Consider the following 15,412-nt stretch of genomic DNA (forward strand, 5'->3'; position numbering starts at 1 on the left):
CGCTCCACATTCTGTCGGGTTCCATGTTGCAGTATTACCGCCCGCGCTGCATCCTTCTCCTCCACAACCGCTCTGCACTTCTTGTCAAACCAATCGTTTCGTCGACTCCGTTCTACGTACCCGATAGTGCTCTCCGCTGCGTTGTTGATGGCTCCTTTGACTGTACTCCAGCAGTCCTCTAGAGGGGCCACATGGAGCACACCCTCGTCCGGCAACGCTGCCTTGAGATTCTGCGCGTATGCGGTGGCGACATCCGGTTGCTTCAGTCGCTCTAGATCGTACCGGAGTGGTCGCCGTTGTTGTACATTGTTAATAACGGAGAGCTTTGGGCGCAGTTTGACCATCACCAGGTAGTGATAATGTCGGAGAAGTGCCGTTGCGTTGCGTTGCGTTGCGTTGCGTGGTAACGGAGTAATTCGTAGATTGCATACTGAAAGTTGTCATGTTAAAACTTTAATACTCCTATTCTAATTGCTTATGGAATGCTATTTGGGAAGGAACAGCTATCCAATCAGAGGTTGAAGTAAAAAAGACATGAAAACTTCCATTGTCGGCCACGCCCATCTTCTCCGTTACGAGGATAGGAAAGGATGTGATGATTTGACACCTACTTTACAAGAGGTCAGCGACTCACCGACACTCCCATAGGTATCAAGGAGTTGGATATTTGGAATGGGGTGACTTGGGAATCACTATAAGCGAGTGATTGTGTAAGTGTATTTGAGTAAATCATGTAGATGTGATTGAGTGAGTGAAAGTGTTTTAGTATATTTAAACACCAACGATGGGAGTGACATAGCTAAGAAATTTTGTCACTCCTTGGGCCTTTTTGCTTCCGGGATGGGGCACAGGCATTTACACTGTGTTCTGGCTAACAAGCCTCTAAGCTTTGCTCGCTCTCTGAAATAATAAGAAACACGTTATGTGGATGGGAAAGGATAGTAGGGAAGGGATAACTATTCATCGAGGTGCCAGCGACTCACCGACGCCCTCGAAAATAGAAAGGAAATGAGTTTTTGGTACAGGAATGATCAGGAATTCAGTATGATTGAGTAATGCGTTAATTTGTAGCTTAATATGTTAAAAACGGTCGATTTAATTATTTGATGATTATATAAAAGACCGAGAAGTGCCGTTCAATCAGAATCAACCTTAAATGATATCTGAAAGTAGCACTTGTCATTTTAAATGTTGGCAATATATCTCCAGCTAGACAAATACTGCAATTCTTTCAATGACACATCACTTTGGGTAACGTTTAGTTTATTTTCCGTCTTTTGATACTAAATAGTTGATCATTTGTTCAAGTGACGGATTATTCAATTCACAATACTTTATTTAAAATAAAATATATTACGTATAATGCGAGTTATCTAGCAAATAAAGCATCGGTTCATAATCTTTATGGCAACGGGAAACTAATTTCAAAAAGCTTCCGTATCTTACATACACTACAATACCACAGCTGAATTTTAGATATTACAAACCTAACATGAATGCTACGTTTTCTCTTGCATATTTCTGATTAACGGAAGTTGCAATAAGGCGTTTGATCAAATGTTTGTCAATTGTTTTGAACATACATATTTTGCACCTTATTAACATGCCATATAAACATCATGTTACTACAAAATTTAGTTAGTCTCGTAAAATGTTATCTTGTTATGTTTACGGTAATTCGTCAAGGAATTTTCTTGAACGCAATATTTTTAGCTACAGACAAACAGACGTAATAGCCCAGTGTAAAGTGGTTTTTCTTCAATAATGTGAAGTAGAGGAAAAACTCAAACTTACCTTCAGATTTAATTTCCAAAAACTTTTAATTACAAAACCATTTATCAAAAGTTTGGATTAAAAGAAACTGAAGCAGTTCAACATATTTGCAAAGAAAAAAAATAGCAATAACGATTGTTGAAATCCGGGACACTTTTCAATGCGGGACGACTAGCTTGAATCTGGGACTGTCCCGAACAATCCGGGACATCTGATCTCTTTGTGTTAGAGTATACCTTTGCGATCGGGAGGAAATTGTTAAATTGGCATTTGTGCAAGCCTCGGTGCAAGCTAAGTGAAAAGTTTTTTTTTTTGAAATACGCTTTTAATCATTCGTAGCAGTGAATAACTCTTAAGCTTACTATGTTTCTGAAACACATACTACCTATTCAAACTGAACTCCATAAATTTTCTGTTTGTGTAAATCCGTTCTGTTTTGGTAAATCCGTAATTACTCAGAAACTAAGTTCATCCAAAAACGTATTAGTTTCTATTCGCGTTGGCAGGTGCAGCAGCAAGTATGCGAATACCTATTCCAGTGAAACAGCGATAAGCGTGAACTTTGAGTGTGTATTAGCCCAAACACAGAAAACATGACTATCAATGGTTACCCCACATGCAGCAGCAGCAGTGAGGATTCATTCATGGTGTCTGTTTTCCAACTGGCGTGTTTACAGTAAGGTTCGTGTGGTGCGAATAGTAGATGCCACCAACAAATAATCAAGGTTTTTGAACTTCTTGTGGGGTTATTGCGTGAAACCATCCACGTTGGTGCTTCCTAATTTAAATCACAAACAGGTGGTTTTCATCATAGCAAATTAGGTATTGTACAAAATTCATTTGTGCACGTCTTACGATTTTATTGCCACAACGAAAAATACTGTACCGGTAAGATGATTCCTGGCCAAATTTGAGAAAGTTTAATGTACCAATTGCAGAGTTACAGCCGTATTTCTGTGTCTCGATTATTGCGGATACAGGCTTTACGAACCGTTCATCTCTAAATAGCTAATTTTAATTCAGAAATATGATGATTCGACCAAAAACCGCGATGCTTTTCCTTTTAATAGTTTAAGGCATTTCACGAAAGACCACCGTACTTCCTCGCCAAGTGATAGTATTTTGTAGAGCCAAGCCTTCGCTGTTTATTGCCCGACCGACAGCGCAATGAGCTCCCGTATTTCGAGCTGGTGATGTTGTTTGTCGGCTTCCCCATTCGTTATCAGGTTTCAAACAGATCGTTCCGAACCCAAAGGATTTCGGCTCAGTTGCTTCGCAGTCATCACCGTGATCGGTTCGCTAATCAGATCAAGCCGTGTAAAGTGTCTTCAGTGAGTGAAAATAAAAGTTAAGTCGCATCAACCATGAGTTGTCCCGTAGGAAATCATAATGGGTAAGTTGCTATTTGTACTGTAATAAATTGAAGTGATCGCTTGAATTCAAGTGTACCGGAGAAACAATTCATACTAATCCATTTAATCCATTATCACTTTAAGTGCTTTCACGAGTCATTTGGTATACGTGAATGGATATTGCAAGTTAAATAACTAATCGAACGTTAGTAGAAATACTCCTAACAACGAAGATTAACACAATCGTCTGAAATTGCGTCGAAGGTCAATGTTAATGCTTTAACGATTAACGGTAGTCAATTTCTTATCGGAGTCAAATATAGACAGAAGAAGCCATATAACTTCGGTGGCAAAAAAAAACTAATCAAAGAATGTCTATGTTCAGGAAAATTCTATTTAAGAGTTCCTGTTCGTGCCCACACGCGAATTATGTAAATTTAGGTGACTTGATTCTTGCAATATTTGGTTATCATAATAACGTGTCATAACAAATTTTCGACAGCCAACTTCAGGTGGGAACCCAAGCTACATTTTAATGACCAGTTAGTCTTGAAGAGGTTCTGAGAACCGTCATAAAAACTAATTCCTTTTATTTTGGTTTTATGATAATTTTGGGAACCTTTTCTAGTCTATTTGTCTTAACAATGTTACTTGGGCATTATTTAATATTTCATTTCAAAAATTGCAATAAACTTACTCTCAATCCTGAGCACCCTTGGTGGTCGATTTTTAAAAAGATTTCGAATTTCTAATCACTTCAAGAATATCTGTGAGTAGCCTTGTATAAATTTTTATGAAGGAATTGTTGGAGCACTTTTTAAAGAAATTCGTGGCAGATTTTCCGAAAGAATCACTGCAGGTATTGCAGAAGGAAACAATGGGGCATGTTTGAAAGGAACCCAAAGAGGATTTTCTAAAGAAATGTTTGGAACAGTTTCTGACGAAATCTCTAGAATCTCTAGCTCTAGGTGAATTTTTGAAGGAAATTCTAGTCCCTGGAAAATTTTCAGAATGAATTTTTAATGTTCGATTTTCTCTAGGAATAACTGGGAAGGAATCTGTGATTTTTTTTTCGAGAGAGAACCGGCAAAGCAGTTTCCCAAAGAATCCGTAGATAATTTTTTTTCGGAATTATATGACAGGCTTTCTCGAAGAATTTCTGATAGAAACTCTCGAAGAATTTCTAAAAAAAAGCACAGAATTATCTTTTGAAGGAATGCGTACAAAATTTCCTGAAGCAACTCCTGAAAAAATCCATGGATGATTTTCAAAATGAGTTCGTGGAGAATTAATTGAGCATTTATTAAAGAAATCTCGGGAAGATTCTCTGAAAGAATCCCGGGAGAAATTTCTCGCGGAATCCCTGGATTATTTTTGTAGGGAATCCCTGACAGAATTTCTGAAGGGAGTTTGGAAGAATTTCTGAAGGAATCTATGGAAGACTTTTAAAAAATTCCTTGAAGAATTTCCGACCGAATTCTCAGAGAAATGTCGGCAGGATAGATTGCAATGATCGACTTAAATTCTTAACTGTAAGAACTTTTTAGAAAAAATGTTTGGAAGATTTTCTGAAAAAAAAAACGATGACGTAGTATGAAGAAATCCGAGGAATGTTTTCCAGAAGAATCAGTAGAGTAGAGGTGTGCGCCGCCGCGCCACGCCGGCGCCGCCGCCGATTTTTGGTTCACGCCGTCGCCGCCGATTATTTATCGGCGCGCCGCCGCTTACGCCGCCGAACTCCAATTTTTTACGCCGATCTCAAAAACGTATTGAAAAATTATATTATTTCTTGATTTATTTCATTACAATATTTCAAGCAATTCATTGGAGTCATCTGCATAGAATTTGTAAGGTCGTTTGCAGCGGTGGTCCGTTTTTAAGGTCCAAATTTATAACAATTCTAAAAATTTGGAACGCGAAAAATAGATCAAATTACGCTCAGTTCCACCGGTAGTTGTTTTAAATTCTAAACTTCGCATGTCGCGTCAACGATGTTTTGAAAGTGAAAAGTTTGTCCTTTGAATTAAATCGAGTTCACAAAGATACCGGAGGTTCCTAAAGATAACTGATGGCTGTAGAAAGAATCTACGGATTCCGAAAATCGAAGAAAGTGTTAGTGATTCTAAAAAACATGTTTTTGTCGTGTTCATCTCCAGAAGAGATGAAATTTCTCCAGCAACTCTTTTGAGGATTCTCTTAGCAGTTTCGCCTGGAATTCCGCTAGGAGTTCCTCCGGGAACTCTAGAAGGTTCTTCTGGAACTCGTAGAGTTTCCTTCGAGACATCTTCTAGGAGTTTCTCCGGGCATTGCTACACAAGTTTCACTATAACTTATCGTAGTACTTCCTCTAGAAATTCCTTTAAAAGTTACTTCAGGTATTCTTTTAGGAGATCCTCCGGAAATTCCGCTAGAAGTTCTTCCTGGGAATTCCTTTAGGAGTTCGTACGGCACTTCCTCAAGGAGCATCTCCGGGAATTCCTCCTCGAGTTCTTCAACGAGTTCATCCGGGAATTCCTTGAAGAATTTCTACGGGAATTTCTTAAAGAGTTCATAGAAACTGCACTGAAAATATCAGAAGTTTACTCCGGTAATTCCTCTAGCAGTTCTTTCGGGAATTCTTCCGGCAATTTCTGTGGCAGTTCCTCCTGGAATTCTTCCAAAAGTTTCTTTAAGATTTCTTCGTGAAATTCAGAGGTTTCACCAGAATGTTCTAGAAGTTCCTGTGGAAATTTCTCAAGGATTTCCTCCAGGATTTCCTTCGGGAATTCCTCTACTAGTTCATCCAAGGATTCCTTACCGATTTTTTTTTCGGGAATTACACTAAGAGTTTCACCGTGACTGTCTCTAGAAGTTCTTCCAGGAAATCATCTGAGAGTACTTCTGGGAATTCGAACATCTTCGGGAACACCTTTACGAGTTTCACCGGGAAGAAGTTCCCTAGGCAAGTTCACTACAAGTTACTCTATAAGTTTTATCTAAAAGTTGCACTGGGTACGCCGCAGTTTCCTCCGAGAATTCATTTAAGAATTCCCCGGAAGTTCCTCTAGAAGTTCTTCCGGAAATTCCTGTAAAGTTCCTTTAGCTGTTCTTTTAGGAGTACCTCCGGGAATTCCTCTTAGGAGTTCCTTCATACATCCAGAAGTTTCCCCAAATGCTCCTCTACGATTTCTTCCGGAATTTTTTTCATGAATTTCCTGGGAATTCTTCTAGGAGTTCCATCGAGAGTTTCTCTGCAACTTTTCTCAGGAATTTATGTGGGAGTTCATCCTGGAATTTTAGGAGTACCTCCGGGAACTCCTCTGCGAGTTCCTCTACGACCTCCTCTATGAGTTCCTCAGGAAATTTCCCTTTCCGAATTACTTCGGGAATTCCTCAAGAAATCCTTCCGGGAATCCCTTCAAGAGTTCATCCGAGAACTCTTCTAGGAATACCTCTGGTAGTTTCTCTACGAGTTCTTCCTTGAATTCCTGTCCAAATTTCTTCGGCAATTTCTCTAGGAGTGCCTCCGAAAATTCCCCGAAAACTTCTCCGGCAATTTGTTTACTAGTTCCTCTAAAAGTATGTCTGGGAGTTGTACAAGGAATGACCAGAGTTTCCTCCGAAAATTCCTCTAAGAATTCCTCCAGCAATTTCTCTAAGAGTTCTTCTAAAATTTGTTTCCGGAATTCTTCCAGGAGTTTCTCCAAACGTTCCTTTAAAATGTTTTTGGAAATTCGTTTAGAAGGCTTATCCGGGAATTCCTCTAGGTGTACCTGCGGGAATGCCTGTACGAGTTCCCCCGACAATTCTTTTAAGAGTTTATTCGGAAAATCCTCTAGAAGTTCCACCGCGAATTTCTTTAGGAGGCCATTCTGGATTAATTTTTGAGCAGCTGATAGATGATTCACCATAACAATTATTTCAATAAAGTAAAAAAAAACATGTGAAAATAAACAATATATAACATAAACGGTTTTTGTTATATATTGTTTATTTTCACATGTTTTTTTTTACTTTATTGAAATAATTGTTATGGTGAATCATCTATCAGCTGCGCAAAAATTAATCCAGAATGGCCTCCTAAAGAAATTCTTTGAAAACCCGTAACTATATCTTCAACATGATGAGTTACTATAAAATAAAACACTGCTATTGATTAACGGAATTAATAAAAAAAATAAAAATTATGGCCACGCCGCTTCACGCCGCCGCCGCCGCCGAAAATACATTCGGCGTCACGCCGATAACGCCGCCGCCGCCGGACAAAAAATTACAAAACGCCACCGCCGACCGATTTCAAATCGGCGCACACCTCTACAGTAGAGGTTTTTTTTTTAAGAATTCTCAAAAGAATTTTTAAAAGTATTCATAGAGGTATTACTCAGGAAATCTTTGTTTTATTTCTCAGGAGTGATTACTGGAGGAATTTCTAAAAAAAATCCAAGAGAAATCTCTGTAAGAGTTTCTGAAAATAAAATAAGAGAGCGTCAATAAATGACGTAGCTTTTTAGGGGGGGGGGGGTGAGTCTGAGATTGTATGACGAACCATGTATTAGGTATGGGATAATATGCTACGAGGAGGGAGGGGGTTGGGGGAGTAAAAATCGCACGGTGTCAAAATTTCGATAATTATCGATGAAATTTCGATACCTCGGATTTTACTTTATAGAAAGTAAGAATTGTGGCTTAATAGTATGAATGGAAAGTTGGAAAATGTTCCATCGGGAAATTTTTGGTTTACCTTAGTTTTTGACATTTTTCCATACTTCAATTCAATAAATACTATTTGAGCCTAAAATATGTCTCATACAAAATGTGTGGAAACATTTTCGCCGATGAAATATTTTCTAGTCTTCCGATTATGAATATAGGGTATGTGTGCCATCAGTAATCTCATGCTCTCATTTTCATCCTATTCGAAAACAAGCGATTACGGCACCGATTGACTACGTTCTTTTTGTTTTCAAGGGTGCTCACTTCTAACAAAAAATACAAAAACAAGAAACAAAACAAACAACCTAAAATTCTTTCAGAAATTTGAAGAAAAAAAACCCTCGGAATTAATTGCTGTTGCTAGCTTTGAAGAACATTCCCGAATTAATCCGTGGAGGAATTCTTAAGGGGAATTTATAAAGGAATCTTTGGGTGATTTTCTCAATGAATCTCTGGAAAGATCCGAAAGTTTTCCTTCAACTTATATAGTGACTATTTGGTTTTTGTGTTAATCGGTAGAGACAGTAGCCCAACTTTTCGTTTCGGCATTCGTTGCAGTTTTTTTTATTTTCTCGAAAAGTACATCAACTTCTGTTTGTATCGTATCACGTTCTGTCGGGTTCCATGCTACAGCATTGCTACCCGCACTGCGTCCTTTTCCTCTAATATCTGTCTTCACTACATAAGTATCGACAATATAAAATCGGGAACATTTCTAAAGATTTGGATTATGTTTGGATGTGACAACCCTACTAACAAAAGTAGCTGCATAAAAGCTTATGAAGCAAACGCTCTTGGAAGGAAGCTCTTATAAACTGTTATACAGCAAAAATGTTAGTTGGGAATAGTAGCACTCTGGCAAAATAAATAATAAAAAGGTGGAGAGATAAGAAATCCTTGAGCAGCGAAATTATAATACAGTAGTTTTGCGTTGCTGCTGAAATATAGTAGTCATGTATTACCATTCTATCATTAAGCTCTTGTGGTGTCTAATTCACCTATTTCGTATCAGATATTTCTTAAAGATTCAGAAAAGAATAGTTTCAATTATGAATTCATAATTCTCCGTAATCTGAATTACAGGGACCCCCAAAGCGGTGAACGGCTAGGAGCAGAAGCCGGAATGCTGTACGGAGAATACCTTATGCTCGATAAAGTGCTCAGCGCCCAAAGAATGCTCTCAGTCGAAAGCAACAAACCGGTACATGATGAACATCTATTCATCGTTACCCATCAAGGTAAGAATCAAAATGCAGTTGATGTCTACTGCTCATTACGAATGTAATTGATGGGCTTTTACAGCTTATGAACTGTGGTTCAAACAGATCATATTTGAACTTGACTCCATTCGCAACCTTTTTAACACCGAGCACATGGAAGAATCGAGAACGCTGGAAATTTTGAAACGGCTCAACCGAATCGTCATGATTCTTAAGGTAGGTACATGGCGGTATATCGACACTTGACGACGATTTGTATGTATCAAATTTCAGCCAAATTTGTTTGGGAAGCTTCTGAGAATTGCGGTAACCGCCTCTAATTTGATGAGTTGTTGACATCCTGTGGGACGTTTTGACCGTTGAAACTACCTACTCACTATTGGAGTGGAATAAGCCTTACCTATGCACGAGTTGCGCTTGTAGGTCATCGTAGGGTCTGGGACCAATTGGACAGGAGCACCTATTTTGGGCACTTGCTGCTCAATCAATTTCGAACCGATTGACTTGATTTTTGAGACACGATCAGATACAGTATCTGGCCATGTGCAAAAATTCAATCGGTTTGAAATTGACTGAGTTATAGCAGCAAGTGCCCAAAATAAGTGCTCCTGCCCAAATGGTCCCAGACCCTATGTTGTTTCGAGCAAAATAGCAGCATAAGTGAAAGCATAAACACGCACGCATCGAAATCCAGCACACCTTGTGTTTAAGCAGGGGGATGAAAAGAAAACAATTTTTTTTTTTTTTTTTGAGAATTATCCATATTACCTGTTGTGTTGTCATCACGCTCTGCAAAACCCCCCCTCCCCCCTAAATGCGTGACGTAATTTGTGTACGGCCCCTTCGTTGGATGTCGTGACTCGCTGTCCTCTGTAGACGGGGCACAAGGGGTCGACTTCACTCTTACTATCCGCTGCACTCACAGCATCATTCCTGTTACTGCGTGCACCAGAATTTGACCTCCCCACAAGTAATGCCCTATCTAGTCATACCGCAGGAGGCCTTGCGTCTACTCCAAACTTTTTCGGAAAGTTCATTTTATGCCGAAGGCCCGGGTTTAACTCTGTTTACTGGCGGTAAAGCAGCGGCATTCCAGAGAGCCTTCCACACGGCAGCTGTATGGTCCAGTGCAGCGGAATGGCACCGGTTAGGCCTGTTTTGCCGGATACCGAACCCCGATACTACCTTTTAGATGGAACTGATCTTCCACTCCTCAAAGTCCACGCGACCCCTCCCCTGAAGTTCTTATACGATATGGGCGACAGGGGATGAACGTCTGAACCAGTCAACGCATCATCGGACAAGATTGTCCGTAGTCGTATCCTAGTCTTATATGGCAAGCATGTGGTTATGCACTGTGGGACACTAGAACTAAACGTATGCCGCAGTTTCTTCAGAACCTGCACTTAGGCAAACTCACATGACCGAATCATTGTAGATTGTAGACACTATCTATAAATCAGCCAGGATCCGAAAAGACCTGGGTCTGGAGGAATGGTACTACCCCATGGCGCCTGTTGTGTTAATTATTTTTATATACCTTTGGAATAAATCAATGCGTCCACCTTTCGTGGAGTTGACACATACATGTTGTTATTTGCACATAGATAGCACTGAACATTACCATCGTTGATTTGAATTCCTTATCCTGGTTTGCTTGACCCGAGCAGAAAAGAATAGCAACAAAATAACATATCGAGGTATTAATCTTTAATAACATTGTACAGGGGATAGACAAAATGATCGGGACAGGCAAAATATTCACTTTTCAAAAAATGTTCAACTAGCTGTAACTTTTCGACAAATGCATCAATTATTCTCAAATTTTTACTGTAAGTTAATCAACTAGTTGTGTATCAGTGGACAAAATTTTGAAAAGATCAGGCTATTCTACACGAAGTTATTAAAATTCTAGAAAAAGGTATAATTATCCGATAGCCAACCTTGAGCTGTTATATCTCCGGATTCAATGAACCGAATGCAATGAAATTTTGACCATTTATGACTTATATAATGAGCTTTGAAAAACGTTTGACACAACTTTAAATTATTAACAAGAGAAAAAGTTATAGCGATTTTATTTATTTTTTTTTTAGTAAATTGGTCTATTTTTAATATGCATCCCAATACTTTTTGTATTAATTAAAGGCAATGTTGTTACTTTCCTTCAAAACATATTTATATTCAAGACAACTAGAGGGAATTTCAATGAACTATAATTAGCATCTTGAATTTTGAAACGATGTTGAAGTTTTAGAAAATTTGGTGTTTTATTAGAAAAATAAACTTATCGCAATAATTTTCCACCGTGTTAAGAATTTTAAGTTGTGTCAAAAGTTTTTCAAAGCTCATTATATAAGTCATAAATAGTCAAAATTTTATTGCATTTGGTTCATTGAATCCGGAGATATAACAGCTCAAAGTTGGCTATCGGATAATTATACCTTTTTCTAGAATCTTTATAATTTCGTGCAAAATAACCCAATGTTTTCCAAATTTTGTCCACTGATACACAACTAGTTGATCAACTTACAGTATAAATTTGAGAATAATTGATGCATTTGTCGAAAAGTTACAGCTACTTGAACATTTTTTGAAAAGTAAAAATTTTGCCTGTCCCGATCATTTTGTCTATCCCCTGTACCTCGATATACCCTTCATTAGGTGGACATAAAAGGCAAAATAACAAAAATGAATACCATAATTTTGTATAAATAACACCTGAAAATAACAAGTTTTGTTATTTCAATAATGAATGCATACCATAAATTTCAAGTGTTCTGTTTGTTATCCAGAAGGTATGAAATAACAAAGTAATAACATTTCTGGCTATGAAATTGAACATTTTTCGATAGCTCCACGATGTAATAATATATCTTGTTCTTCAGTTATTTTCCCAGCTAAATCAACATTACCACATCGATACCTAACATTGCGTAGAATAATAAAGCAATACCAACTTGAGATATTAGAGCACAGGTTGCTCTTTGTACGGTATTTGTAAGGCATGCCCTTCTGCTCGGGGAGAGTTTCGATCTCCTATAATTATTTTGACTCAAACCACAACGAGTAGCAATCATGTTCGTTTTCAAACTGCACTCTTGGTGTTTCCGGCATGGTCTCGTTTATTCTGCTAAAGTTGAACAATCGTACTTCGTTCTAGCCTCGTCAATGATAATGTATCGCTCTTTACAGCTTCTGGTGGACCAAGTACCCATACTGGAGACCATGACTCCGCTGGATTTCATGGACTTCCGTGATTTCCTGTCGCCCGCTTCCGGGTTCCAAAGTTTGCAGTTCCGCCTGCTGGAGAACAAACTGGGCGTCAAAACCGAGCACCGCGTCAAGTACAACCAAAAATATTCGGAAGTCTTTGCCAGTGACCCGTGTGCCATCGAGAGACTCTCCATCACTGAGAGTGAACCATCGTTGGCCGATCTGGTGCAGAAGTGGTTGGAACGTACTCCAGGGCTGGAAACGAATGGTTTCAACTTTTGGGGCAAGTTTCAAGGAAGCGTTGAAAAACTGTTGGCTGATCAGGAAGCTAGTGCTATGGTAAGTGACTTCCCTTTAAATCAGTTTATACATTCTCATCTTTTGAAATTTAAATTTTACAGGAAGAAGAACATGAAAACGTGAAAAACTACCGTCTGATGGATATTGAGAAACGTCGCGAAGTGTACAAGTCGATCTTCGATGCAAGTGTTCACGATGCGCTGGTTGCTCGTGGTGATCGAAGATTCACTCATCGCGCATTGCAAGGAGCTATCATGATTACGTTCTATCGCGACGAACCTAGATTCAGCCAACCGCATCAACTGCTAATGTTACTGATGGATATCGATTCTCTGATTACCAAGTGGCGATGTGAGTTAAAATCGCAATGATAATTCCTGGCAAAAATAACAACCAATAACTCTGCATTTCAGACAACCATGTGATCATGGTTCAAAGGATGATCGGATCCCAGCAGCTGGGAACAGGCGGATCATCAGGATATCAATATCTTCGGTCCACTCTAAGGTAAATCTACCCAGCAATAGGTCATTCTAATAGTATAATAGCTCAAAATTTGATTTTTCAGCGATCGCTACAAGGTGTTCATCGATCTGTTCAATTTGTCAACTTTTCTGATTCCACGTAGCTCCATTCCACCACTTACCAGCGAAATGCAAAAGGCACTAAATCTCGCTTGGGGATCACCGGTCCATCAAGCAAGGAAAGTCAATGGATCAGCAAATTAAACACAGCAATTGAAACATGGATGATCACTTCTAGTGTCCTGCTTATTATGTTTAGCTACTTCTCCTGATTTTTATCATATGAACGTAACAATAGCGATCGATTTCTAATTTTGACACAAATGTGCTTACATTGCAGATTTTAATAACCAAATAACTGCATTGTGCACGTTACGAATAGTAACGAAAAGAAATCGATTACCGTAAACCGGGGTCAAATTGATCTCCGGGTCGAAATTGATCAGACGTTTTCCGTTAGATAAAGTATGTTTTAAATAGTTTTCTCACATGTATCGTGTAGTATAGGATTCCTACATCACGATACTTGGAAGGAAACTATGTAGAGTATGCTTGATCTAACTGAAAAACGTCTGATCAATTTCGACCCGGAGATCAATTTGACCCCGGTTTACGGTACTACAGTTTCGTCCATACAATAATTATCGTGAGAAATCGTAAGTGTGAATAACACAGAAGAGCTGAATCTCTATAAAAACGAACAATTTGGGAAATACATTTAACCATATCCACTCACTTTGTTTTTGTTCAATATTGCCGATATCACTAGTTTACAGCATTTTTGAACTCGGTAAGCTGATGATTGTTTTTGGTGTAGAATCATGCCCTGAGTTCGAAAACGCGAAAGAAAAAAAATACAGTAGAGCGGAAATTTTTTCGACTTTCCATACAAGGTTGATGATTTGAAATCGATTTTTGTTCTATTTTTAAGCAAAGTCGCTCACTTCACACATCTCATTCTCCGTAATCAATCATCCGATTGAGCTGAATTTTTTACTGTAACTCGCCTACATATGAAATGTCAAATAAACGTTGAGAAAGAATTTTTAAATTATTTTTTTCTTATTGAAAAAAATATATTTCTTCATATAATTTTGGAAATTTGGCTAAAATTTAAGGAGATCGTCCCCAAAACTCGCCAATATCTTGAACTCCATCAATCTGACGCAAGACCTGTATTCAGATGATCGAATGGTATTATATTTAGCTTTTAATTTATGGAAAAAGATTTAAAATTGGTTGAACAAAACGCAAGTTATTTGAATTTTATTAAATTCCATATTTTAAAAAGTTGTAAAACTTGATATTGAGCTAAAACTCAAAAACTGTTCTACTTTAAATTTTTTGAAGCACGGTTTCGAAATCAGCGCTAAATTATGCTTCAAAAATTTTGGTCGTTGACAGAAGTTCACGACTTTCGTTTTATTTTGTAAACTAGTGTATTTTGATTTTTTGCGCGCGTGTGCTCCGTGCAGTTACGCACAGCTCCACTCTAATGTGCAGCCAAACTGAAGCACGGATGTTGTCGGAATGTTGTCGGTCTCAGGGCGTGTCAGGAGCCTTCAGATGAGTTTCAGGGGGCTAAAACATAAACGACTCATAAAAAAGTGATCATTTTCCATAACTAAATCAGAAATTGCCAATAAAGAAGTAGGGGTGGGAGCAATAATAAAGCGTCCAATGACTTACAGTGTATCAAAAAATTGTCCGTACTAAAAGAGCGCAAAAATTAAAAACACAGTGGAAATACTTACCTTACCTATCAGGCTAAGGCCGGAGTGGCCTCTGCCGTACATAGTATCCGTCTCCATTCCACTCGGTCAATGGCTGTTTGTCTCCAGTTCCGCACTCTGCGTAGGGTCCGCCGATCGTCCTCCACTTGGTCGATCCACCTAGCTCGCTGTGCTCCACATCTTCTTGTATCGGTCGGATGACTCGCGAGAACCATTTTAGTCGGGTTGCTATCCGACATCCTGATGACGTGACCCGCCCACCATAGCCTCCCGATTTTCGCGGTATGGACGATGGTTGGTTCTCTCATCAGCTGATACAGCTCGTGGTTCATTCGCCTTCTCCAAGTCCCGGCTTCCATCTGCACTCCACCATAGATGGTACGCAACACCTTCCGTTCGAAAACTCCAAGGGCACGTTGGTCCTCTGCACGTAGGATCCATGTTTCGTGCCCATAAAGGACGACCGGTCTAATCAGCACTTTGTAGATAGTTTACTTCGTGTTACGGCGAACTTTATTCGATCGTAGAGTTCTGCGGAGCCCAAAGTAAGCACGATTTCCTGCCACAATGCGCCTCTGAATTTCTCTGCTGGTGTCGTTGTC

The 15,412-nt window shown here is 39.0% G+C and overlaps 1 protein-coding gene across 1 annotated transcript; it reads left to right on the plus strand.

The window, feature by feature from the left end:
- Nucleotides 1-2,952: 2,952 nt before the first annotated feature.
- On the plus strand, nucleotides 2,953-13,812 carry LOC115256322 (tryptophan 2,3-dioxygenase). Its single transcript, XM_062858381.1, has 7 exons — nucleotides 2,953-3,166; nucleotides 8,901-9,055; nucleotides 9,120-9,253; nucleotides 12,233-12,592; nucleotides 12,655-12,904; nucleotides 12,967-13,060; nucleotides 13,122-13,812. Exons 1-7 carry the CDS (start codon nucleotides 3,138-3,140, stop codon nucleotides 13,279-13,281), a joined length of 1,182 nt encoding a protein of 393 aa, XP_062714365.1. The 5' UTR covers nucleotides 2,953-3,137; the 3' UTR covers nucleotides 13,282-13,812.
- Nucleotides 13,813-15,412: the final 1,600 nt, after the last annotated feature.

Source organism: Aedes albopictus, chromosome 3, assembly GCF_035046485.1.
Source record: "Aedes albopictus strain Foshan chromosome 3, AalbF5, whole genome shotgun sequence".
NCBI lineage: Eukaryota > Metazoa > Arthropoda > Insecta > Diptera > Culicidae > Aedes > Aedes albopictus.

Excerpts from the sequence above, each read along its gene's own strand:
- LOC115256322 (XM_062858381.1), top strand. The coding sequence starts at position 3,138 with ATGAGTTGTCCCGTAGGAAATCATAATGG. Across the intron at positions 9,056-9,119 it reads ATTCATCGTTACCCATCAAG|CTTATGAACTGTGGTTCAAA; the intron begins GTAAGAATCAAA and ends GGGCTTTTACAG. Across the intron at positions 12,905-12,966 it reads TCTGATTACCAAGTGGCGAT|ACAACCATGTGATCATGGTT; the intron begins GTGAGTTAAAAT and ends TCTGCATTTCAG.